At 41.1% G+C, this 27,212-nt stretch overlaps 3 protein-coding genes across 11 annotated transcripts in view; 1 reads left to right on the top strand and 2 right to left on the bottom strand.

The window, feature by feature from the left end:
* pnpla7b (patatin-like phospholipase domain containing 7b) overlaps positions 1-19,451 on the bottom strand; it is a 45,241-nt gene extending 25,790 nt beyond the window's left edge. For all 3 annotated transcript variants that reach the window (XM_037259444.1, XM_037259445.1, XM_037259446.1), the window contains exons 1-13: positions 19,368-19,451; positions 18,418-18,493; positions 17,702-17,776; positions 17,073-17,160; positions 13,177-13,256; positions 12,178-12,269; positions 11,110-11,250; positions 10,686-10,845; positions 10,511-10,591; positions 9,018-9,146; positions 8,834-8,914; positions 4,160-4,280; positions 3,988-4,065 (exon numbers count right to left, since the gene is read on the bottom strand). In XM_037259444.1, coding sequence (XP_037115339.1) covers positions 3,988-4,065; positions 4,160-4,280; positions 8,834-8,914; positions 9,018-9,146; positions 10,511-10,591; positions 10,686-10,845; positions 11,110-11,250; positions 12,178-12,269; positions 13,177-13,256; positions 17,073-17,160; positions 17,702-17,776; positions 18,418-18,459 — 1,168 coding nt within the window. In that variant the 5' untranslated portion in view covers positions 18,460-18,493; positions 19,368-19,451. The remainder of the gene's footprint in view (positions 1-3,987; positions 4,066-4,159; positions 4,281-8,833; positions 8,915-9,017; positions 9,147-10,510; positions 10,592-10,685; positions 10,846-11,109; positions 11,251-12,177; positions 12,270-13,176; positions 13,257-17,072; positions 17,161-17,701; positions 17,777-18,417; positions 18,494-19,367) is intronic.
* Positions 11,300-27,212, bottom strand: part of dph7 (diphthamide biosynthesis 7) — a 24,563-nt gene continuing 8,650 nt past the window's right edge. For 2 of the 5 annotated variants that reach the window (XM_037259519.1, XM_037259523.1), the window contains exon 10: positions 21,585-22,250. In XM_037259519.1, the coding sequence (XP_037115414.1) occupies positions 21,865-22,250 (386 nt within the window). In that variant the 3' untranslated portion in view covers positions 21,585-21,864. Of the gene's footprint in view, positions 11,359-11,389; positions 11,451-21,584; positions 22,251-27,212 lie in introns of those variants that run through there. The other 3 variants (XM_037259522.1, XM_037259521.1, XM_037259520.1) reach the window with 3 other exon arrangements.
* mrpl41 (mitochondrial ribosomal protein L41) lies at positions 19,902-21,655 on the top strand. 3 transcript variants are annotated; one of them, XM_037259570.1, is made up of 2 exons: positions 19,902-20,022; positions 20,635-21,655. In XM_037259570.1, exon 2 carries the CDS (start codon positions 20,667-20,669, stop codon positions 21,072-21,074), a length of 408 nt encoding a protein of 135 aa, XP_037115465.1. In that variant the 5' UTR covers positions 19,902-20,022; positions 20,635-20,666; the 3' UTR covers positions 21,075-21,655. The 3 variants fall into 3 exon arrangements, with proteins under 3 accessions (XP_037115465.1, XP_037115466.1, XP_037115467.1); XM_037259571.1 differs by having other exon boundaries at positions 20,012-20,105; XM_037259572.1 differs by lacking the exon at positions 19,902-20,022 and adding an exon at positions 20,077-20,100.

Here is a 27,212-nt window from a genome sequence, read left to right as displayed (position 1 = left end):
AACTCAAATGCTTCGGTGACAGAGCCTTCTCCTGCACATCACCACGACTCTGGAACTCTCTCCCTCAGTCTGTCTGTGACTCACCCACACTCCCCATATTTAAGTCTCGTCTAAAAACTTACCTCTTCTCCCAAGCTCATGACCTCTCCTACCCATAACTGGTTTCCTCTTCTTAAGTTTATCCGATTGTTTCCTCCCCGTCCCCCTCCCCTCATGTATGTCTTTGCCTTGTTCCCTGTAAGCGTCTTTGGGTTTTTGAAAAGCGCTATACAAATTTAATGAATTATTATTATTATTATTATGGATGGATGGAGATCCATCCATCCATCCATCCATCCATCCATCCATCCATCCATGCATCCATGCATCCATCCATGCATGCATGCATCCATCCATCCATCCATCCATCCATCCATCCATCCATCCATCCATCCATCCATCCATCCATCCATCCATCCATCCATGCATGCATGCATGCATGCATGCATACATACATACATACATACATACATACATACATACCGTATTGGCCCGAATAAAAGATTACCGTTTTTTTCCGTGTATAATGCGCCCCCATGTATAATACGCACCCTAAAAATGGCATGTTGATGCTGGAAAAAAGCCTGTACCCATGTATAATACGCACCCAATTTTTTTTTTTTTTTTTTTTTTTTTTTTTTTTTTTTAAGTCCCAATGATCGTCACACACGCAGGGAGGCAATGGGTCCCATTTTTATAGTCTTTGGTATGGTCTTAACTAGGCTGGATGTATTTTTTTTTTGTTGCCGTTGATTTCTCCGACTGCCCGTAAAGGCACCACCGCGATCAGATGAAAAGAGAGGAAAGTGACGTGCGGACATGTGAAAAAGGCGGCTCTGTATGGGAGAGACGTTGAAGAGGAATAAAAACACCCTTGGAAACCAAAACTTGCCCCTCGTCGTGACTCGGAGCCGCAACAAATGTTTCGGATTTGTGTAGGGTACATTGTGACAGCAAACGAGCAGGTGATCGAGCAAGCGTCTGATACGAGAGCATTGCGTTCGTATGGAGCGTGTTTGAAGTGAACAGCAGAGACGAAAGGAACATGGCAAAGTGTTGTGAAATAAAATATTACCTGTAATACGCATTTTGTTATTTGCTGATTGTATTAAACTATCACATTCATTGTCAGTCAAGAAGAGAAGAGGACTATTATCCCTTCTTTGACGAAATGACCAGAGCACAGTACAAACACACTATTGTCGGTCAGTCCTGTTGTTGGTTTTGTTGTACCATGATTTTCTTAAAAAAAAAAAAAAAAAAAAAAAAAAAAATTTAAAAAAAAAAAAATTAAAAAAAATTTGTACCCATGTATAATGCGCACCCCAGATTTTAGGACAATAAATTAGTTAAATTTTGCGCATTATACACGGAAAAAAACGGTATGTTTTTTGCATTGAATTAAGACTGGGGGTCGTCTTACATTCGGGGTCTAGACATTATAACCATTCACAACACTAGATGGCTCCAGATATCTTTAAAGCGAAGTTAAGTGACCGCGCCTTAAGTTTTGCGTGAGTTACCTCAGCTTATCGCGATTGTTGGAGCTTGTGCGCAGCGGTAAGTTAAAGGTTGCAGGTATCGACTGAGTATGTTGCTGTGATCGTGTGCGTTTTTGACACAAAGTGAGTACATACGACATTTCATTGTTACTACTGTCCACTGTTGTGCCGTTTGTCCGATCACGGTTTGCTTCGTGTGCGCGCCGTTTGATTGACAGCTCCTGAGCGCTCCTTTAAATTTGCCTCGCATCGTACGAGTAGCCGTTACGCAGTGGCACGGCGACTAACGGTCGCCAGCAAATTTATTTTTTTTGTCTCGATGACTTATGTTTGGTGTGTTGCCGAGAGTATTTCATTTATGGTTATTTAGTATAGCGGAACCGTTACGCGCAGTTAGTTATGTAATGTGTGCCGTCTACGAGTGTTGTGTGACGTCAGAAGTTGAGCATTGATTTACGTGCTGTAATTCTGTCTGCAACAGACAGAATTACAGCACACACACCCTTCACACGCTTTACACCAGTGGTTCCCAAAGTGGGCGGTACCGCCCCCCTGGGGGCGGTGGAAAGATCTGGGGGGGCGGTGAGGAAGAAAGGGGCGGTAGGGGGGCGGTAGGGGGGCGGCAGTCGATTTGTACACAACACGCTGCTCTGGCCCAGTCAGATCCGACAGCATAGACTACAAAAGCAAAAGCTCAGGTTTGTAATTTCAAGCTTGTAATGTTCAGAATTTTATCTTATAATAAAAACCGCATTCTGGCGGTCAACATCATCTTGAGTTCAAGTCAACATGAAATTGGGGACTCGCCAGAACGCGCCGTGTTGTGTTGTGTTGAACTGGTTAGGGCAGTGGTCCCCAACCACCGGGCCGCGGACCGGTACCGGTCCGTGGGTCACTTGGTACCGGGCCGCCAAGCCGCACAGAATTTTTTTTTTATCGACGATCAATTAATTCAGGTCAAGACACTCGTCCCGGTCACGTGACATGTTTCCCCAGTCGAGCCCGCAAAGCTAATATGTGGCGACAGGCTAACTAACCAGGCAGTGAAGCATTCAAAACTGCTTCAACACATGGAGACCAAGCATCCTGCAATAAAAGACAAACCTTAAATCACTTCGGGTGTCATTGTCTCAGATTACGTCTAGATGGGACCGGCTCGTTTCTGAGAAACAAACTCAGTGCTCCCACTAATTCAACGTAATGGTAATGATATTATAAATGTATTATTTATTTATTTATTTATATAAATGTATTATTTATTTATATAAATGCCGGTCCTTGGGGGGGGGGGGGGCGCTAGGAATTCACTGGGGAGCCAAAGGGGGCGCCAGCCTGCAAAAGTTTGGGAACCACTGCTTTACACGATACCCTTTTGCCAGTTTGCCTGTATGCCCCTATGAGCCACAGTGCCTGTTACTTTTTTGCCAATAATTCAGTAAAGCAATGACTGAACCACGTCTTCCCTCCTGTGTTCTGACCGACACCCGGGGGCGAAAAAAGCATAACCATCCGAGCCAACCCCCTATACAGTCCTCAGGCTCCCCAACAATAGCGGTAGCAGTTCGCATTATTTTATTGCAATGTTTTTCCTTATTCAGATTTGTTTCAAGACTACAGTTACAGTTAGACTTCACTTTGATGGTTAATGTTGTTAATGCAATTTTGATGTTTTATCACAATAGATTGGTTTATTTACATTTCAAAAACCAGATGCCATTCATTTACAAATGTGATTGCGCTTTAGTTTACATATTTAAATCTTATATTCGGGCCAATACGGTACATACATACATACATACATACATACATACATAGTACATACTACATACATACATACATACATAGTACATACAACACATTTCTCATTTGAAATTTCACTAAGGCACAACAATCACGTATTTGGTGGAACTTGCTAGCTTATTGAATTGTATCAATCCAGTTAGCATTTGGCTGCTAACATATAATTCTTCAAAACTGCTTCGGCACATGGAGACCAAGCATCCTGTATTAAAAGACAAACGTTAACCACTTCGGGTGTCATTGTCTCCGATTACGCCTAAATGGGACCAGCTCATTTCTGAGAAACAAGCTCAGTGCTCCCACTAATTCAACGTAATGGTGAGTTTTATTTTTATGTCGTTTATACTTGTTTTTATGCCAGTCATGTCATTTTATTTCATCGTATTTATATATTTATTAGAAATGTATTATTTATTTATAGAAATGTATTATTTATTTATATAATGGCCGGTACGCGAAAATATTTCTGACACGTAACCGGTCCGTGGCGCAAAAAAGGTTGGGGACCAAAGCTCTAAATGACATTGTACTGCAGGTCCAATAAAAAACTGTAGAGTACAGTGGATCTGTTTTCCAAGAATTCATTTGGACCAACAAAAAAATTAAACTGCATATTCCTCCTACAGAAACAAATGAACACTATTACCTGTGACAGCGAGTGGGGTGGACAACGAGCGAGATGTCTTGGATTTTGAACTTGAAATTTCAGAAATGTTGGTCTTTTCTGTTTCAGAAAAACAAAAACAAAAAAACATGAGGTAATAAAATATAATAAAATATCCCCACATCCAAAACAATTGCATGTTGTGTGCCCTGACCTGGATCGACTTTGTCAGACCCAAACTCATCAGAGTGGGAAGGCTGCCTGCGAAGACCTCTATGTGGATGAGCCTCACCTAAGACATGAGCCACTGATACTAAAGAGATGGCTTGACTGTCCTGAAACATGTAAAATTCAGTCAAAACAGCCCTGTACTGTAAATATTTGTCACTTACAGTAAATAAGCTGGAGGAAAACTACCATAACATGATGAACATTATTGAGTGACCAGTAACTATGATACCTGTAAATATTTTAATTAATCATTATTGTACACTGAGGATCACAAATGGACTGTTCGGCTTGCATTAGGATCGGATGGCCAACTTGGAGGTGGCCACAATTTTTCATCAGTGCTACTAGGGTGCTACACTGGACAAACACTTGCTAACCGGATGGATGAAAAGAAATATAAATATGGACAAAATACATCTGTATGGAAAAAATATGTACTTTTAATATTGTTGTCATGTTTCAAACCAACATGAAGTGCAAAAAAACATTTTGGGCATTTTATCCATCCAAAATAACGCTTTTTCTTTTTAATTGTATTGAGGTTCTAGTATAGGTCAGAATAAGAGTGCATCTAAGTCCAAATTCCGGCCCGCAGGCCAAATCCGGCCCCCGGTCAGATTTCATACAGCCCGCAGCTTCGGTCTTATAATGTATTATTTATGGCCCGCCTGCACTGTCAAACTGAATAAAAAAAATAATAATCAGGAAACTTGAAACTGTAATTCGTCCTATTACCAAAAGGTGGCAGCACCACCCCTCTCCACTCATTTCTGCCATCGCGACTGCAAAGAAAATGAGGAAATCTGACATTGAGGGCCGTCCCTTTCAAGAGAAATGGGAATTACAGTTAAGTCAAACCTCGGTTTTCGACCACAATCCGTTCCAGAAGGCGGTTCGAGAAGTGAATCATTCGAATTCCGAATGTATTTTTCCCATTACAAATAATGGAAAAAAATCTAATCCGTTCCAAGACAAAAAAAACGCCTTTTTTAATCATTTTTTCATTTGCGCATTTTTGTTCGATCGCGGAACTGCAGCGCACCGCCGAACGCGCAACCATAGCGCGGTGCCGACCGCGCAACTGCACCGCGCTGATCGCATTATTGTGACAGAGCCGTTGCTGAAATTTAGAAAATATTTTTAAAGTCCTGATGTACTTTCCAAAATTTTAGTGGACCTCAGTGCGCAGGGAGCTTAATTTGGTTCGATCGCGCAACTGCAGCGCGCCGGGCACTCACTGTCGCATTGCTTTAAGTGCGTCTTTGTTTTAGGATGGCTTTACTGCTCCCACTTGCTTTCTTTGGAGGCACGATCGGACAAATATGCGCAAATGAAAAAATACTTAAAAAAGGCGTGTTTTTTTTGTCTTGAAACGGATTTTAAAAAATTCATTATTTGTAATGGGAAAAATAGATTCGGAATTCGACCGATTCGCTGCTCAAACCGCCTTCTGGAACGGATTGTGGTCAAAAACCAAGGTTTGACTGTATTTTTGCTATTCTTGTTAAAATCACACTTACATGGGAACTGGAAATGACAATAATAACACATAGTGAAAGCCAAATTGAGCAAATTGGCTATTTAGGAAGTGTGTGTCAAACTGGTAGCCCTTTGCCTTAATCAGTACCCAGGAAGTAGCTCTCGGTTTTAGAAAGGTTGGTGACCCCTGCCTTAGCTTATCGCGATTGTTGGAGCTTGTGCGCAACAGTAAGTTAAAGGTTGCAGGTATCGACTGAGTATGTTGCTGTGATCGTGTGTGTCTTTGACACAAAGTGAGTATATACATTTCATTGTTACGACTGTCCACTGTTGTGCCGTTTGTCCGATCGTGGTTTACATACATACATACATACATACATACATACCGTATTGGCCCGAATAAAAGACAATGTTTTTTGCATTGAAATAAGATTGGGGGTCGTCTAACATTCGGGGTCTAGACATTATAACCATTCACAACACTAGATGGCGCCAGATATCTTTAAAGCGAAGTTAAGTCACCGCGCCTTAAGTTTCGCGTGAGTTACCTCAGCTTATCGCGATTGTTGGAGCTTGTGCGCAGTGTTAAGTTAAAGGTTGCAGGTATCGACTGAGTATGTAGCTGTGATCGTCTGAGTCTTTGACACAAAGTGAGTATATACATTTCATTGTTACTACTGTCCACTGTTGTGCCGTTTGTCCGATCACGGTTTGCTTCGTGTGCGCACCGTTTGATTGACAGCTCCGGAGCGCTCCTTTAAATTTGCCTCGCATCGTACGAGTAGCCGTTACGCAGTGGCACGGCGACTAACGGTCGCCAGCAAATGTATTTTTTTTGTCTCGATGACTTATGTTTGGTGTGTTGCCGAGAGTATTTCAGTATAGCGGAACCGTTACGCGCAGTTAGTTATGTAATGTGTGCCGTCTACGAGTGTTGTGTGACGTCAGACGTTGAGCATTGATTTACGTGCTGTAATTCTGTCTGTTGCAGACAGAATTACAGCACACACTCACCCCACAAACCACACACACCCTTCACACGCTTCACACAATACCCTTTTGCCAGTTTGCCTGTATGCCCCTATGGGCCACAGTGCCTGTTACTTTTTTGCCAATATTCAGTAAAGCAATCAAAACTGAACCACGTCTTCCCTCCTGTGTTCTGACCGACACCCGGGGGCGTAAAAAACATAACCATCCGAGCCAACCCTCTATAGCAGAGGTCACCAAACTACGGCCCGCGGGCCGGATACGGCCCACGGGACCGTTTAATCCGGCCCGCCAACCCTGAACAAATTGTATTATTAAACTTTTTTTTTTTTTGTCATTTTGCCTGCAATGACTGCGTTTCCCCAGTAGATGGGGAAGCGCTCGCCTGCGCATTTACTACCGGAAGCCGTGTCAGAAAGCTCGGTGCACACTCACAAGTGCGTGTACGACGTACACTGTACGTACTCAGTAGTACGGACATGGCGCACTCGCGCTCTATTTGTATCAGTCCCGAATTTAGAGCGTGGGCTGTGACGACAGCATTCTTGTAATTCGCGCGCTGAGCTTTCAGATGCAGTTTTGCGCTAAAGCCACCCACAAACCTTCCCCTGGAATCCTTCCATTAAAATGAGTCGCCCAAGGAAAAGCAAGGTGGACACAGTGCCGAGCGTTTAAAAGAGAGTGGCCAATTTGGCTCGACGTACGCGACGTGACGTTCAGCCACATGAACGTCAACATCAAACCGTCACAGATCGAGGTAAACGGACCAACACCTCGGATCTCGCCTAAGAATTGCCACAACAAATTTTACTCCAGACTATGACGCACTAGCAAACTTTAACAAAAAAGACAGCGGTGTCTACAAGCCTACTGGAACCTACAAAAGGATTATAAGGAAGGAACACAAGAACTTTAAGAGACTGCTCATATGTGTCAGAGAGCTTCTGCTCTGACAACTGAGCTGAACTTTTATCTGTTAAGATTGTGCATGGCACAACAGAAAGTTAATGTTCCATGGCTTTTTTTTCTATGAGGAACCCAGAGAGAGTTATTTAGTTATTATTTATTTCCTGTTTTTTCTGTGAAGAACTCAGAGAGGGTTATTTAGTTATTATTTATTTCATTAATAGCGTTATTATTTGTTTCCTGACTTTTTTTCTGTAAAGAACCTGGAAAGGGTTATTAAATAACCGTTATTTGGTTATATGTGGCTTTCTGGAAAACAATAAATTTTTTAAGCTCCCCTACGATCGTCACACTTTTTCTGTTACAAACTGACACCGGCCCCCCATCAGAGAAGGGAAAAGTTATGTGGCCCTCACAGGAAAAAGTTTGGGGACCCCTGCTCTATAGTATAGGGTGTCAAACTCATTTTTTTCGCGGGCCGCATTGTAGTCATAGCTTCTTTCGGAGGATCATTAAAACTGTCAACCCAAATAAGTGTATGAGCACCTCATATTATATACCGTAAAAGCTACAAAACTATCTGACAAATAACTCGTTTTCAAATCAGACGAGTAAAAACTGGTCAAATATTTAAAAAAAAAAGATATTAAAAGTGAAGACAATTTGCAATTCTAGTAATGACACACGAATTTGATGCACAATTTGTCTTTGCGGGCCACATAAAATGATGTGGTGGGCCGTATCTGGCCCCCGGGCCTTGAGTTTGACACCTGTGGATACAGTCCTCAGGCTCCCCAACAATAGCGGTAGCAGTTTGCATTATTTTATTGCAATGTTTTTCCTTATTCAGATTTGTTTCAAGACTACAGTTACAGTTAGACTTCACTTTGATGGTTAATGCAGTTATTGCAATTTTGTTGTTTTATCACAGTAAATTGGTTTATTTACGTTTCAAAAACCAGAAGCCATTCATTTACAAATGTGATTGCACTTTAGTTTACATATTTAAATGTTCAGATATTAAGATGTGATAGACAGTTTTTGCATGATTTGAATGAGGCAAAATAATATGCTTTCTCTCTTGAATATATTGTCATAATCATTTGTTTCAGATGTAATCATTTTCTGTATAAAAATTAAATTTGGTGTTCAAAAAGTCTGTTTTCAAACTTGAGTCTTGAAAAAGAGGGGGTCGTCTTATAATCAGGGTCGTCTTATATTCGGGCCAATACGGTAAATGTGTCCATGCAAATATAGTCTGGTGAGCAGTTGGGTAAAGTACCGTGTTGAAGAGCTCAGTGGTGAGGCCAAGATAGTTGTGCAAGGCGAGGAAGGTCACTCTCTGGAGACGCACCATGATGATCTACACATGACAAAGGAGGACGTGTAACATTTGTTGTGTAAAATTGTATTGCTTATAAATCAGAATGATTCAAATACTTTTTTTAAACACTTGTTCTCTTTACCTGGATCACACGAACCAGAGTTTCAGGATATTTGTCAAAGACTGATTGAAATGCTGCAGCTGGAAGACGCACGACAGTGGAGGGGACAGCAGCCCTCGCAGATACCGTCTTGTATGGAGCTGGGTAACCCTTGAAAAACAATGAAACAATTGTGTTGAGAAAGACAGATGCTTTGAATATTAGTTCAATTATCCAGAAAACTTAAATCTGTCATGTTTGCATGTTTATTAAACAACAATGTTACAACATGCTACTGACAACATTCTGGATTTAAATTTCAAATATACAAACAATTTCGCTCCTTGATGTTATGGTATGGTCCAAAACCCCACACAACTTTCTTGATGACCAACCTCAAAGTTATATATATGTTCATGGAGATTCTCTGTCATTTAAGTCATGCTGATCTGCAATGGCTGAATCGAGGCAACCCGAATGCTCTTGTTTGTTGAAGACATTTCACCTTTAATCCAAATGGCTTCTTGGATTCTAAACTATTATGTACGGAGTATCTCAATTAATTAGGGGACAACATAATGTGTATTTGAAGTGAATCCCTCGAAATAATGGCCGAAGTTCAGTGCACACTGTACTGAATTATACGTTTTTTTTATTCTTTGATCAATGGTGCTGCGAGGGCCTCAGTTTGTCTCAGCACCTCCAGCCCTCTAACACGTTATGCCCATACTAATACTAGTTTCAGACATTTAGAAAAGAAAAATCATGAGACAAATTGTCCAAACAGGTTGAAAACAACCAAAAATTGTGCAAAGGGTTCTCCTCCGTGGGTGTGTCCCTTAGAGGTGATCAACAATTAGGTGTTGTTGTTCAAACCGGCCAAAAACAAGACCCTTCAACAAACAAAAACAGTCCAGTTGCCTCGATGCAACGTTTGCGAAGCAGTGTTAGTCTCCATCCACTAAATAACTAAGACTACTAATCCACTAATAACTAACCCACTGCTAACTAATACAAAACTAATGATTAAGTACACCAAAGCACTTTGAGTTTACAAACACAGTATACTCTTTATCGCGGGAGATGCGTTCCAGAACCGCCTACAGTAAACAAAGATCAGCAAAGTAGAAACGGTATACATATTTATATAAAGACCACTGACTACTGGATTGATGTACCTTTACAGTAAATAAAAGAACGAACACGTAATATTGTCACGTGTCTCGACTTCTTCTGCATCGGTTGGTGCTGTGTCTTGGCTCGTGGCCCGCTGCCAGCCTCCTGCGCTTGAACTCAGTCACGCCACGCACTATCAGCGCTCATTGCCACTGTCCTGACTCCTTCTGCACACCAGTACTTTTTCTTTTGTGCACGGTTGGCTGTCGCGCTTCCCGCGCTTGTCTGCAGTGACGCACATTGCTCAGAGGGATGCCCCGCGCAATCAACGTGTATTTAAAGATCATTCTCCTATCACTTATAAACTCACGAAATAGCGAATCCCCAATAGATGAAGCGCGAAGTGGCGAGGGACTTACAGTGATGATATCTAATATACTGAGCAGACTGTGGACACTGTCCCCTTGTAAAACCTCTTTCACCACAGCATCTGTGCCATCCTGCAGCAAAAAAGAAAATCACAGCTTATCATATCGCACTGATTTACAAAACTGAGCCAAGCAAAGAAAATAATTGACTCTCCCGTGGTCTTACACTCTCGCGGATGCACAGCTCTAGGCGTCCATCTTGGACAACATATATACTGTCATCTGTATCACCTGGGCGAAATAGAGACTCTCCCTGATGCAGCAAGATCATGACCATGTGGCGGCATAGCTCCAGGAAGAGGGGCTTCTCAAAGTGTCCAAGCACCCTATTGAAAATGTGTGTTAACTGTTATTGTCGTGATTATTGTACAGAGCACGTATGCAACCGAATGTGTGTGTATCTGTCAAATACTCTTTTGCTGTATTGTGCATGTTTATGAAAAGAAAAGTGAAAAAAGATGATACTTAACTGTTGTTTTACCACATTTGAATTTTTAAAATTCTTTTATTGTAACCCTGCTGTCAAATTTAAATGTGCTATACAAATAAAGTTTAAAACTATTACTCTAGTATGTTTTACTTGTACTTACCTGACATTTTTAAGCATGTATAGCACCTCAGATGGTAGGTGGGAGTTCTGCACATCAAATTCTGTCAAGTCTGCTTCTAGCAAACAGGAAGGGGGCTCCTTAGGCTGCAAGGAGGGGGGCTCCCTTGGGATATGGAGGATCCTAAAACAAGTATATACATGCGCAAGCACACACACGCACACGCGCACGCACGCACACACACACACACACACACACACACACACACACACACACACACACACACACACACACACACACACACACCACACACACACACACACACACACACACACACACACACACACACACACACACACACACACACACACACACACACACAGCTGTGTCACCTCAGCAACAACTTGGACTAAGATTACATTGCCCTCAAATAATAAAGCTACAGATAAATCCTGATGGACAGTAATTATTCAAGAGATGTATTTCGCTTAAAAACAAATTAATGAATGTGTTTACTGTGTCTGTATCAATGCTTCTGTCCAATACATTTTATACCGCCGGAAAGCCTATTCAGTTCACTTTTAAATGATGACCCGTTCACAACAATAGTCATTTGTGTGATGAGCTACTGATTATGTGCATTGCACCTGTGTGTGGGTAATAGTTGGATCATTATACTCAGCAAGATTCTGCTTACGGAAGTTAGTTGATCAGATCTTGGAGAAGATTGGGAAAACCCTGTACTGTACTGATAGAGTAAAACTTTTTGTGTTTGAGTGAGCAACACAACTACATTAGCGTGCTTGCGACCTGATGAGGAAGTGTAATAACGTTCCCCAGAAGACTGTGATCAGGCTTGTGACCAGCATGAGGTGGAGGTGTCAGGTTTTTGAGGCTATGTTGGGTCCTCCACAAACTGAATGAATAGCATTTAAAACTTCCAATATGAATTATTTTCTTCCTTGTTACTGATGACACTTAAAATTCAATAATCCAATCCACCGGTCGTGAATGTTAATATATGTGATTTAGATCACTGTGTGAGTTCTCTTGGAGTTGGACATAAAATGACTTCTTCAAGAAGAAACATCAAAGCAACATATGACTCACTTGTGAGCTATAGACAGGACTTTGGTCCTCTTCCGTATCCTCTGCCGGGAGGCGGAGCTGGAGGAGTTGGTGGGAGAGGACAATGTCTGGACCTTAAAAAACAAAATTGATAGCAAAAATAATTATCATTATAGTGAAGCACAGTATGAAAATTTTGAACCGATACCGGGAAACGATAATTTCCTGCTTTGTATGGCCGATACCAATAACCGTGATTTTTATTTGTATACTACAAATATATGTGGTTTTGCAGCTTAAAACAATAAAACATTTCAATACCGCTTTTTAATAAAGTGGGGTCTGAAATTTAACATGTTACAGTTTCTCTTGAAAGGTTGTTATGATTATGAAACCATAAAAAGTTTCATCGCTTCCTCATATTATTACATATACAGCACACAATAAATTAAGAGGTAAAAATTGAAATCAGAAGTCAGGAATTATAGCTTGTTTGTTACTCAAATAGGATGTTTGATATCAATAAAATGTTTGCAACATCTCAATGTTATTATTTATTACATATATTCATTCATTATCTAAACGGTTTATCCTCCCGAGTTTAGCAGGCGTGCTGAAGCCTATCCCTGCCTGAGAGAAAAAGTGGCCTCCACCTGTATTACCATTCTGTTTTCTTGTGTACCTGTTACCAATTTCGTGAAAACCAAAGCAGCTGCAGCTAACGAAGAGCCCTCTTTATGACTTAACTCACCAGATCAAATTACCAGAAGTTTAAATGTCAGGATGATATCCTCAAAAGTATTCCTTTATTTATTTTAGCAGTGTATATACGTTAAAAAATACAACTGAGAAAATCACATAAATTATTAAAACATTCTTGGGTTCAATCAAAAGTATCACCGAAACGTGGAGATATTTTAAACTATCACGTATAAGGAAAAAATAAGATATGAACGGAACAAAAAACTAGGCAATGTTTTATTGTTCAAGTGAGTCCATAGCAACAGCGGTGTCCAGACAGAGGCATCAGTGTATACTAACCTTTCTCATTATCTTTCGGCCGTAGAACATAACCTTGTCTCTTTTTCGAAACCGATAATGTGGTATGCCTGCCCCCTCCTCTGAAACACAAGAGCAAACGTTGTTAAGACCTTAACTTTTTTTTTTTGTTTTCTAAGATCCCCGGTCCTAATATTTGTGCTATACTCATGCATTCCACATCCAAAAACTTAAAATCATCACCATCTTCAACAACTCAATGTCTTGTTTTGCATTCATAGTCTTGCATTCTAAAAGAGATAAAATTCACATCAGACAATTCTGAAAACTTAAAGTGGAATTATGCTTTTTTTTCCTCACAATTTAAAACAGTTCCCATGTGTCTCAATAATATTGATGTGGCGTGATTAGGAACTACACTCGTATTGTATTTTTACTGGTGGCTGCAACACAAAAAAAACAGTTTAACTCAAGCATGTCTGAGTTATCAAAGCTAACGCTGCTTTGTTTTGACACTCCAACTCTGCTTAATTTTCAATTCTAAGTTCTCCCATGTGGTCCTGTTGGCTGGACTCCATCCATCCCTTGAAAACGGCAGCTTCACCAATCAGAACTACCAAGTAGCCCCACTGGTATGCCAAAATGCAGCTCAAAAGATTTACCGTATTGGCCCGAATATAAGACGATGGTTTTTTGCATTGAAATAAGACTGAAAAAGTGGGGGTTGTCTTACATTCGGGGTCTAGACATTATACCCATTCACTTGTGTGCAGCGGTAAGTTAAAGGTTCCTGGTATCGACTGAGTATGTTGCTGTGCGTCTTTGACACAAAGTGAGTATATACATTTCATTGTTACTACTGTCCACTGTTGTGCTGTTTGTCTGATCGTGGTTTGCTTCGTGTACGCGCCGTTTGACAGCTCCGGCGCGCTCCTTTAAGTTTGCCTCGCATCGTATGAGTAGCCGTTACGCAGCGGCACGGCGACTAACGGTTGGCAGCAAATGTATTTTGTTGTCTCGATGACTTATGTTTGGTGTGTTGCCGAGAGTATTTCATTTATGGTTATTTAGTATGGCGGAACCGTTACGCGCAGTTAGTTATGTAAAAGTGTGCCGTCTAGTGTTGTGTGACGTCAGAAGTTGAGTGTTGACTTACGTGCTGTATTTCTGTATGTTACAGAACCCCCCCCCCCCACACACACACACACACCACACGCTTCATACAATAATCACACACACAAGAATCACATTCACACACCCAAAGACTCACCCATGTACACTACACACACCTGCTCTCACATCCTTACGACCAAACGTGTGCTTATACCCTTTTGCCAGTTTGCCTGTATGCCCCTATGAGCCACAGTGTCATGGAGGGAATGGAGCAGGGCGACCAAATGCAGCTTGGACCAGGGTTTCTTGAGCAAACTCAAAAGGCAAACTATAGATACTCGACTATGGACATGAATAACGGAGCAGAAAGACAAAACAAGACTAGAACAGACTGCAGACAAGTGACGAGAACAATCCGACAGGGAGTGAGACGCAGACAGGACTTAAATACACGCGACAGGTAACGAGACGCAGGTGACTGTGATTAGTACATAGATTGAGAGACACAGGAAGGGAGGGGCGAGCACACAGACACTGACACACAGTGCCTGTTACTTTTTTGCCAATAATTCAGTAAAGCAATCAAAAGTGAACCACGTCTTCCCTCCTGTGTTCTGACCGACACCCGGGGGCGAAAAGAGCATAACCATCCGAGCCAATGTGGTGGGCCGTATCTGGCCCCCGGGCCTTGAGTTTGACACCTGTGGATACAGTCCTCAGGCTTCCCAACAATAGCGGTAGCAGTTTGCATTATTTTATTGCAATGTTTTTCCTTATTCAGATTTGTTTCAAGACTACAGTTAGACTTCACTTTGATGGTTAATGCAGTTATTGCAATTTTGTTGTTTTATCACAGTAGATTGGTTTATTAACATTTCAAAAACCGGAAGCCATTCATTTACAAATGTGATTGCACTTTAGTTTACATATTTAAATATTCAGATATTAAGATGTGTGTTGGAATAATTTAAGTGAAGCCTTGGCCTGCCAGACCTGGAGGCCTTGTCTTTACGAGTTTATGACTTTCCTTTTATCTAGGTTCTTCCTCTTTAGTGACAGGGATGTCAAGGTTTAGTTGCATTGTTCCACAGGAAAGCGGCAATTCAAGTTATCTGATCACAATCGAGGACGAGTCAGCCAACCATGGGGGAAGACAGCTGGTTGAGGAAAGAGGACAAATTCTGCGGGGGTCACGGGCCAACAATGAAGTGCTAATTCACACCACACTACATTCCTTAGCTAATCAGCGTTGCTACAGACACAATCTCCCCTCTGTAACCAGGGCAACCAAAACATTAAAAAGAGGGGCACGTGGAGTAAGGACTCAGAATTGATGGAGATTGTAACTGAGGTTCCTTTCTCTATCGTTCTCCTCGCGAGTAAACCTGTTCTGGTTGTCTTCTCCTCTTCCTTCCAGCGTGTGGTTTAATGTCTGATGGTACTTAGACCTGACAATTTGATAGACAGTTTTTGCATGATTTGAATGAGGCAAAATCACATGCTTTTTCTCTCGAATATATTGTCATAATCATTTGTTTCAGATGTAATCATTTTCTGTATAAAAATTAAATTTGGTGTTCAAAAAGTATTTTTTCAAACTTGAGTCTTGAAAAAGAGGGGGTCGTCTTATAATCAGGGTCGTCTTATAATCGGGCCAATACTTAAAAGAGTTGGCAGTCACTCCCCAGTCCCAAATATTTCAAAAGTCTATTTTCCATTAAACGTCCCATTTTAAGGAAAAGGATCATATTGTACAAAAATAATTTAATTTTTTTTTCATGGCATCATCATAATAAATGTTTGTGACATATACATTGTTCAAAATAGAGGATCACATCCTTCTGTTTTTACAAAACCTTGCAGGGAGCTTTGGGGAGATGTCTTATCAAATACTATTAGCTCATAGGCTCCGCACAACCTTAATGATCAAGAGCTGAGCTGTTTTTGAATCCTGAATCTGAATTTTACATTCAAAGTAAACAAAATGTATAGGCAGTATGGCCAAATCTTTTTTCATAGTAGCAATCCAAGAAATTTTCACAACTTCCACGACTTGACGGAAAGTGAACATAAGACAAAGTAATGTCGCAGGGGTCACCAACGTGGTCCCTGTACTCACCAGGTAGCCCGTGAGGACCACATGAGTGAAGATGAATACCAATACTAACTATAAAAACATACTGTTACGTCAAGTCAAATTTATTTGTAAAGCCCTTAATCAAAAAGGAGTTTCAAAAGGTTTTCATAAATCCACGGTTGACAAATAATAAAGAAAATCCCTGCTCTTAACCTCGCCAGTGGTTAAAGGTATTTTGAGCAAATTACTTTTTTCGAATATACTATGTATGAAATAGTAGTCCTTCGCACTAATGCGGAGCCAAAAAGTAGCTATCGCTTTCAAAAAGGTTGGTGACCCCTGCACTACAGCCACTACTCAAGAAACACAACTGTCAGGCCAAAATCTGAACCACTTGCAATACTGTACAGTACAGCGTTGCAAAATCTTTTATCCATACAAAGTAGCCATGGATTCCTTCCCTATGTTATTTTGGGCAGTTTAATCTTTAATCTTTAATCTTGTCAACCATTGAAATTTACAATAAGGCCTGCATTGTTAATAATCCATTCCACCACATATTTGTGTTACAAAGCGACAGTTAATGTTTGCCGTTGTTTTTCATAGCGTCAAAACTCCCGACTCATCACAGATGACAATAATAATATTTCTCCACTATGCTCTACATTGGTAAATTAATGCTAATGCATTCAAATGTTGAAGTTTTGAATTGATATTGACTCAAAGATGAAGGTGGCAGTATACTGACTTGACAGCCTGTATCTTCTGTAGAGAAGGAAAACGACACCTCCCACAAGGGAAACAATTGTCACAGCTCCAATGAGAATAGCTGTCCACTAGAAAAAAACACATTCAAATACTTCTTTAATATAACAATTACAACGTGCATATACTATAATCATAAGTGAGCATGTTTACCCCTGCGCCAAATTGGTAGGCTATTTGATAGACCAGGGGTTTTCAACTGGTTTTGTCCAAGTGGCCACCATTATAACCAATAAGCAACTCGGGGGCCACTGCTTTGGTGGAATATTATTTCATTTTGCACCAAAGGAGGCTAGACCTATACAGGCTATTTATTTGCATCTGTATTTTGGGACTCTCAGCAACATTTGACATAATTTGGATGGGTAAATGATTCACAAAATTAGCTGGAGAATAAATCAAGTCCAAATAAAAAAATCAATTTTATTTTTAAAAATGTGACAATTGTTTTCCATTTCCAATTTCGTGGAACACTTGCACGGACGACAAGAGGGCAGCGGACCACCAGTTGACAATCCCTGTGATAGACTGACAGCAGCAGACAACTATAAAAATTCCAGTGACACAAGAACAAAACTTCATTGAACTAAAACACACTCTATGGGTGTTTACCAAGTTGGCCTCCATCCTTTCTTCTATAATCTGTTGCATCTTGGCCTTGAGCTCACTTCCAAAAGGAGCTGGGATCTGAAACGAATAGTATGTTAGCAATGTCAGTGCAATTGAAGTTCTAATTATAGGACTGTTGTATCTGCACAAATTAGGTATCAAAAGTTGCTTCTCTGTCCAACTCGGTTCAAACCCGAGTATATCCAGTACCGGCACAGATAGCAACTCCCACCCATTGTGAACTCTTTGCGGCAATCAAAGCCTTTCACTTGCGGTTATCGGAGCACAACAAAGGTAGATGCTAATGCCAGAGGTGGGCACTCCATCTCACAGACTTAATGGTTCATCCTTCCTTCCTTGATAGACGCCTATTTTGCGGATGGAACATAAGAAAGTCCAAAAAAGGACAGACTAAGCACAGAAAAAAGTTAGTTTAGTTTAGATTGTTTTGTCTAGATATACTCTGTACGAGTGACTCTTCTTTTCATTCATGGTTATATATCGCCACGATGCCTTTGCAAGTGCAGCTTTGAGACTTGAGTCAGTTGTCTCATTCAAAATTTATGTAGGAATTTTCTAGTTTCACAATACAGTAATTAATTATTAAAATATACATTTGACAAATAGAAGGTATTGGCTTTGTGAGCATTATTGCACAATTCATTGCAAAGACCCACAACACTTATACTCTGACAATGGCTATACTATGACAGCCCTACCTGATATATATTGCAAGTTCCGTCTTCATTGCTGTTTTCCATGTCTGACTGAAGTTTAGACAGCACAAGGCAACCTCTAGGTGTGACATAATTGGGAAATATCAGGATGTTAAACAATATGAAGACTTTATTTGAAAAGCTGATTCTGTTTATGTTTGTATTGTATGAGGGAATAAGCACAATAAATCTCAAGAGCGCGCACAGTCATGTAAACAATCCAATGTGGGTTAAAGATCATATCCCCTAAGCCGAGGGACCAAAATAGTCAATAACCAAACAGTCCAGAAACACTGACACCACCTAGTGGACTGTCCTATAAGATGTAACCACTTTGAAATCGGGCAAAGGGCAAACGGAGTTTACTAACAAATATTGCTTCTCTGGTGTTACTTGACCAGGAGACGGAATTTTGCGTTCATTTCAAAAGCAATGGAAGAAAAGGAAATAAGAATCATTTTGCGTGTCGTGAATTCATTATTCGTGTGATATGTCCTCAGCACCCATCAAAGGAAGAAGGAGGCAGTTTAGCAGTGATTTGGCGCACGGGGACAACGGCTACCCCAAACAACTTCTGTGGTAGACAACTAAATTTCGTAAGCTTCCATTTAAAATGGACTTTGGTGAATCAGAAAATTATATCTGACTTTGTTGCTGACAAATGCACTATACGGCGCCCGTTGTGCACTTTTGAATGCCACGAATAACTTTAAAAACTTGAGTAGAATATTCAGTTGCACAAGAGCAGAACATTTCTGGATTTTGAAATAAGTGGTGGAGTTAACAAGTTATTTCAAGCACTGCTAATGTCACAGCCTGGATTCAGTGATGCGCTACAAAATTAAACATACAAATATTTGACAGACAAGAAAAGTTACAATAACACGTGCCGGCATTTAATGTAAGATATGGGCAAAGAAATTCCGTATAAGTGTAGAAGTTATTTTCCTTACCCGTTTTTTGCACAGTGAATACATGTGTATAACAACAAGGTTAAGGCTGTTTCGTGATACAATTGGCATATCCTGCCATACCTACCAAACTAAAACCAATATATATATAGAGAGAGAGAGAGAGAGAGAGAGAGAGAGAGAGAGAGAGAGAGAGAGAGAGAGAGAGAGAGAGAGAGAGAGAGAGAGAAACTGATTGTTTTGTTCATTGTTGTATGTGTGTGCGTGTGTGTGTTGTGTGTGTGTGTGTCAGCGCGCGTGTGCGCGCGTGTGTGTGTATATACACACACAAACACACACATTCAAGACGTGATTTTTTCCCCAATGAAATCACTGAAATGTTCATGTTACACTCTAACTTCTTCAAAGTAAAATTGAAATACTTAAAATAAAGGAAATATACTTTTATTTGTGTTGAAATACAACTCATGAACATTAGGTTTCGTATTGTACTCCAAATTATATAAACTGCATTATTCTGAAGGTAGACGTACCGGAAACTATACTCCTTTTACTGTTCATAGATTTGGTTCGGTCACAAATGCTTCTACACCAGTATCTTGCATTTTAATTGGTGAACACCGTTGTCCTTCGGCCAATCGCTAAAGGTTTTGTTTGACTGCCGTTCACATTATTTTCATCGGAACGTGTGTTCAAGGTGAGAGGAGTCAGTTACTGCATACTTTTACTAAAATACTGACAGTGTTATGATACAATATTTAGACACTCTGTAAGTGTAATTCATGATGAGAGTAATTTAACCAATGCGACCCATTGCACTACACGAGTGTGCTTAGCAAGCTAGCCAGCTAAAGACAGCAGCAGTTTGAATAAGAAAGCAAACATTTGATGTTTTCCCCGTCTGCATCGGTTTTAGAGTGAGATGAGTGTTAATTCCCATGTTAAAGACTTGGCCATGAGAATACTTTTACTGAACTATGTTACCATTTGTAGTCACTCCAGTGCTTCTACACGATAGATGTGCGCATGCTATATTTTACGATAATTCCATTTATTCTATTCTAATTATTCTATTCCACTCGTTGCCATTCATACTACAAAATAATACATGGCTCCGTGAGTTTATAAACGTTCACACTGAGTTAGACAATTTGTGAGGAAACTGAGATGGCATTATTTAGTGTTCATACATTTTTTGTTTGGTGGTGTGTATGATTTTTCCTAAGTAAAATGGGTGCATTGACTCAAAGGTTTGGGGAACAGTGCTTGTACCCTAAACTCTTGACATTGATTTCTTCAATTTTTGCAGGTTTTCAATTCCTGATATACTGTTGGGGAACAATGGGTGTATTGTCCACACTGATAAGGGGCCTTACAAGAGGAGCAGACAGAATGTCGGAATTCACCAGCAAGCGGGGTTCAAGGACTCACAATAAAGGCAGAGGTTCAAGACCAACTGGAGTAAGGCTCTCCAGCAGAAAGTTTCTGTCAATAAAGGCCATGATTCCCGAATTTGTGGTACCCAGTTTGGATGGCTTTAAACTCAAACCGTATGTTTCATACCGCTGTCCAAAAGGAACCGAGACCCCAGTGACTGCAGAGAGCCTGTTTGCCGAAATAGTGGTTCCTCAGATCAGGAAAGACTTTAACGAAGGGATTTATGACAAAGACCACCTGGAGAAATACGGCTTTGAACCTACACAGGATGGGAAGTTGTTTAAATTGTATCCCAAGAACTATGTGCGTTAAAAGAAACTCAATATCTGTGACAGATCTATTTGCAAGAGAAGACTTCTGATGACAATTGGTGACATTGGATGCAGACCCTTCGCAGTGACACCATGTTGCAAGTTGGACTTAATACTTTGTATCTGTCATTTCTCTTCCAATCAAGTACAATAAAGCCAAACTTAATGTATTTTGGTTCAATCAGTTCTAGATAGATGTCGTAAGCCTACAGCATTTAATTTTCATTCACTAATCTCCATCATTGTGGACCTCTGTTCATGAATGACATCTTGATTTAACAAGCTAGTAATCCGACGCATTTGAAAACAATAATAGAAACTGGTAAACTTGCTGTCATCCCATCCTTAAATGTAGTGTTTGCACGAGTAAGTTACAGGCTATGGCATTTAGATTTTTCTGAGGTACATAATTTGCATTTAGTTTCCTTTGAAACACCATGCACTTCCTACAGCGGAAATTAAAACAGCATAAGCAGGCCACTGGAAGTTATTAAAGTCAAACGCTTTCGCCTTTTCAGACTTACTATAGGAATTTTATTCCTACATTTTATTTCAAATTCAATCTGGTAGAACAAAAGAATGGGGAAAGTTGTAAAGGTGATGTGTATTGATTTGTTTTGCTACACCATTTTCGAGCATATCACAACAGTGCTCCATTGTTGATTGGACTAGCACTTGGTAAAAAGCCAATCAACAGGAACACAAGTGGTCCATGGTACTGCAGAACTGTACATTATTCAACACACGCACACCCACCCACACACACGACATTGATCCGTTTCTACGTGTGCTTAAACTGGTGCCCAGTCCCATCGCCACAAGTGAAGCATATGATCATAAAAAGAGCAACTTGCAAGGAGAAATGACAATGAAGAGGCATCATCATCATCAGGTGTGACATTGTCGCCTGCATTAGAGCTGGCAGACGGCGACGCAATTCCCTCTGGGATGTATTGACCACAATCATCTTCGAGGGAAGTGTCAAAGCTGGCAGTGGGAGACTCATACTGGATCCGCAGGTGTCCGCCACTGTCTGTGAGGCATTCCTTTGGTTCTGTAGCTGGAGGGGAGAGAGGAGCAGGTTCCTCCAGAGACAGTCGAGACCAGTCCGCTCCATATGCCAGAGAGTTGTGAAGGATGTAGGATGCCACAACTGGACAAGTCTCTTTGTTGGACTCTGAGGGGGAAAATAAGGGCGCGAAGTGTTTTCAGAAAATGTCAACACTTTTCAACGTACCTGGCGTTTGGTTTTCCTTTTCTCCATCACTAAAATGGTTAACTGGTTGTTATATTTCCTAGGAAACAATTCTCAACATAACCAAACAAATATGACTTGTGCGATGGCTCATCTGTACAGTATTTGTCACTAGAATTTGAGTACTAGTAGCATTCGGGCTTTAGTTATCAATGTTTTTTTTTGCCATTTTGATTTGATTATTACCGTATTTTTCGCACCATAAGGCGCACTGGATTATAAGGCGCACCCTCATTGAATTTTTTTATTTTAGAAATTATTTCACATATAGGGCTCACCGGATTAAAAGGTGCATAAAATAGAAGCTATACTGCAACAAACTATGGTTGACTAGGGTTGCGGTATGCATCCACTCGCCAATAACCAATGAGCCCTCTGTAAACAATCGCGTTTCTCAAACTATCTCCTATAAAATGATCGGAACTGACTAAAGTTTGATCTAACATATTGGTATTGCTTACTTATGTTTCCCTTTCATGTCGAACCGTAAAATTTACTCGAAACATTAACGGAGCAGCCTATTTTGAAATGGAATAGCCTCGTGCGTATAGCAGCTATCATTATGGCATTAGCCACCCGCAAACTCCCATGAGCCTCAGCTCGCAGACTCCCATGAGCCTCAGCAAAGTGTCGTGGCAGCCCCCTGTAAACAATCACGTTTCTCAAACTCTCTCCCATAAAAGTGATCGGAACCGACTAAAGACTGATTTAACACATTGGTGCTGCTTATTTATGATTCCGTTGGATATTGATCCGTAAACGTACTCGGAAACATTAACGGAACAGCCTATTTTGAAATGAAATAGCCTCGCGGGTACAACAGCTATTCAGTGACGCCCCCTGACCACGGTTGCCGTAATGCTGGGAAGCGATGCGACCTTGTAATTTACTAGTCGTACTAAAATGTACTGAAACATTTTGGCAGAGCGCTGTGTACAACCAGTATGGATCAACAAATTCATTAATTGATCCATATATAAGGTGCACTGTGGGTTTTTAAGTGCGCCTAATAGTGTGGAAAATACGGTACATAAAATTATCAGTTTTCAATCAAATGTATCACATTTTTCCATATTTACTTTTGAGAGCTTGAAAAAAAGAGGATTTAGAGGCTCTAAACTAGGGCTGGGTGGGATAAAGCTGACTTTGAAAAGTGGCCAACTTTTTTTTTTTGCCCCGAGGCATTTCTGGGCTACTCCATTCAACACAGACATTTATAAATTCTTTGTACACTTTCTAATTCCATAGTAAACCACTTTCTAATTCCATAGTATACCATTTCCCAGTCTATATCACCTTCCTTTGGTGGTAAGTAACTCTGCAATAATGTGTTTGGCATGTTTTGTTTAGTTTTCCTGGTTGTTTTAGTTTTCCTGACGCATCCCACTCACCCATAATCCCCTGTGTCAATGACAGCAATTGGATTTACTGTATTCCCTCAGCTGGTAACATGTTTTGAATTTACTATTGCGCATTAGAACAAAGTTACCCCGGCATTGCGAGCTGCAAAGTTCTGCAAAGTGTTTGACGACTAGATATCATGTTAAGATATGTAACAATTGGAAAAGTAATTTGTGTTGAACTGCAAAAATGCTAAGACACCAGCATGTCCACGACCATCGTGAGGAAAAAGTGGTTCATGCATGGATGGATGACAAGACCTTGTTCGACCCAATTCTCATTGGTTGAGCAATCGCTGATGTCAGTTTGGCGGGACAAAAATGACTTTGGATTAAACCATTATTATGGGTAAGTGAGGGACATAAACAGTGTAAAATTGATAAAGAATTAAAACAATAATATAGTTAAATAAATCAGTTATAATCAATAATAGTCAATTAAATAAATTACATTTTTCTTAATAAATATAACACATGAAATCATGTGCCACCCATTTTTTACTTCACAATTTTCTGCAACCGAAAGTGCATTCACTGGCGCCGGTGGCCTACGCCAGGGGTCCCCAACCCTCGGTCCATGGACCGGTGCCGGTCCGCGGAGCATTTGGTTATAATAATTGCATTATTTCCGGAATTTTACTTTTAATTTGACTTTTATTTTGAAAAACGACCGGATTCTCTCCTACATCTCGGTCACGTGAACGCTAGTTTGTCACCCACAACCTAGCAAAATGAATAAAAAACAAACGTCTTTGAAATGTTTCTTTGTGAAGGGGAAAAGGCCCAGTGATGAGACAGAACAAGAGCCGACGACTCCCAAGAAAAAGAAACCCGCATTCAACAGACTATACCAGTAGTCCTACTTAAAATACGGCTTATTGCAACAGGTGACGCTCACGCACCGAGCCCACTTTGCATAATATGCGGCGGGCATTTCTTCAATGATGCAATGAAGCCCTCAAAGATGCTTCGCCACTTGGAGTCCAAGCACCCCGAACTAAAAGACAAGTCCTCAGAGTATTTTGAAAGAAAAAAACAGCGACACGAAGAACAGAAGAAATGACTGAGGGGCACCACATTAGCAAATGCGAGCGCACTGAGAGCATCATACTTAGTGGCTAATCGTATTGCTAAGGCTAAGAAGCCATTCATCATTGGTGAAGAATTGATCCTGCCCGCCACTAAAGACATTTGCCGTGAACTTCTAAGAGAGGCTGCGGTTAAAAGGATAGCACAGGTGCCTCTGTCGGCTAGCACCGTGACTCGGCGGATCGAAGAAATAGCCGAAGACATTGAGACACAATTGTTGGAGTGGATTACTACATCACCATGGTACGCACTCCAGGTTGACGAGTCTACAGATGTTGACAACAAGGCAATATTACTTGTTTATGTGCGATATCTTTATCAGGAGGATGTGCACGAGGATATGTTATGTGCACTATCGTTGCCAACCAAGACCACAGCCACAGAACTATTAAAGTCGATCGATGGTTACATATCAGGAAAACCGAAATGGTCCTTTTGTGTCGGCATATGCACAGACGGCGCTGCTGCGATGACCGGACGGCTGTCTGGATTAATTGTTCGGATTAAGGCGGTTGCACCTGAGTGTGAATCTACACATTGTGTCATTCACCAGCTCAGTGGCCTAGTGGTAGAGTGTCCGCCCTGAGACTGGAAGGTTGTGGGTTCAAACCCCGGCCGGGTCATACCAAAGACTATAAAAATGGGACCCATTGCATCCCTGCTTGGCACTCAGCATTAAGGGTTGGAATTGGGGGGTTAGATCACCAACTGATTCCCGAGCGCGGCACCGCTGCTGCTCACTGCTCCCCTCTCCCCCAGGGGATGGATTAAAATCACACGGGGATGGGTTAAATGCAGAGGACAAATTTCACCACACCCAGGTGTGTGTGTGACGATCATTGGGACTTTAATCTTAATCTTAATTCACAGAGAAATATTGGCGAGCCGAAAAATGCCACTGGAATTTAACACCGTATTGAATGATGTCGTTAAAGTTATTAACCTCATCAAAGCACACGCCCTTAACTCGCGCCTGTTTGAACAACTTTGTGAGGAGATGGACGCAGACCACCGACGCCTTCTCTTACACACAGAAGTAAGATGGTTATCCCGAGGGAAATCGCTGGCCAGTGTTTGAATTACGAGAGCCGCTGCAGAGATTTCTCGCTGAGAAAAAGTCACCGCTGGCAGCACATTTCAGTGACAAGGAATGGGTCGCCAAACTAGCTTACTTGTGCGACATATACAACCTCCTCAATGAACTTAATCTGTCACTTCAGGGGAAAATGACAACTGTCTTCAAATTGGCAGATAAAGTACCGTATTTTTCCGACTAAAAGTCGCTCCGGAATATAGGTCGCATTAGCCATAAAATGCACAATAACGTGAAAAAAACATATATATTTGAAAAACATATATTCAAATAACTATTACATAAACAACACGTTTATAAAACCATCTGTGTCACTCCAATTCATTAAATCCATCGATCGTCCTTTATGTCAACAATGCCGGCCGGGTGCGTGCCCGGCCGCTGACGGCTGTTGCACTTCAAAATATTCCACAGGCCCATATAACGATATATAAATTATATATCAAATAACTATTATATAAGCAATAATATTATCAAATCATCTGTGTCACTCCAAATCATTAAATCCATCGATCAAATCCCACGTCCTTTGTCAACATCGCCGCGCGTGCGCCCTGACGTCAGCCTCGTCGTTATTCCACAGATCTAGTATATAACTATATTGTAGCGTTAAGTACAAGGAAAGACGTGGTTTTGTTAAACGGCTCTTTATTTAACAAAACAAGAGTTTAACGAGCCCACAACTACTGAACTGTAACGATAAAAACATATACAAGTTGCTACACGAAATAAAATATATCAAATAACTATAACAAATAGTTTACTGCCACACGGCCCCAAGCACCGGCGTGGACTTCCAGGCGTGTGGCGGCGTGGACTTCCATCCCCGGAGGTGGCACTTCCAGAAACGGAGGTGGAAGAGAGCTCCATAGAATAGGACCGGGCGTGCGTAAAAGCCATGTCCGAGCCCCATCCACCGTCCCCGGACAGCCACCCGGCCGAGCGCCGGCCCCCGACTTCCATCCACGGAGGTGAAAGAGAGCTCCGTAGAGTAGGACCGGGCGTGCGTAAAAGCCATGTCCGAGCCCCATCCACCGTCCCCGGGCAGCCACCCGGCCGAGCGCCGGCCCCCGACTTCCATCCACGGAGGTGAAAGAGAGCTCCGTAGAGTAGGACCGGGTGTGCATAAAAGCCATAATAGTTTTTCAAACCTTCTGTGTCACTCCAAATCATTAAACCCTTCAAACTCTTAGTTCTCCGTGTCACTTACAAACAAAGCCGCTAATGATGCCGGTAGTACGTGCTTTTAAAAGAGTTCTAGAGGTACTATCCAACCACAAAAGACCCATGAAATGGCAAGAA

This window comes from Syngnathus acus, chromosome 9, assembly GCF_901709675.1.
Source record: "Syngnathus acus chromosome 9, fSynAcu1.2, whole genome shotgun sequence".
Lineage (NCBI taxonomy): Eukaryota > Metazoa > Chordata > Actinopteri > Syngnathiformes > Syngnathidae > Syngnathus > Syngnathus acus.
The sequence above is the reverse complement of the archived record's forward strand: the minus strand, read 5'-3'. Positions and strand labels throughout refer to the sequence as shown.

What these genes read in the sequence shown, in the direction of transcription:
- mrpl41 (XM_037259570.1), top strand. Translation starts at nt 20,667, where the DNA reads ATGGGTGTATTGTCCACACTGATAAGGGGCCTTACAAGAGGAGCAGAC.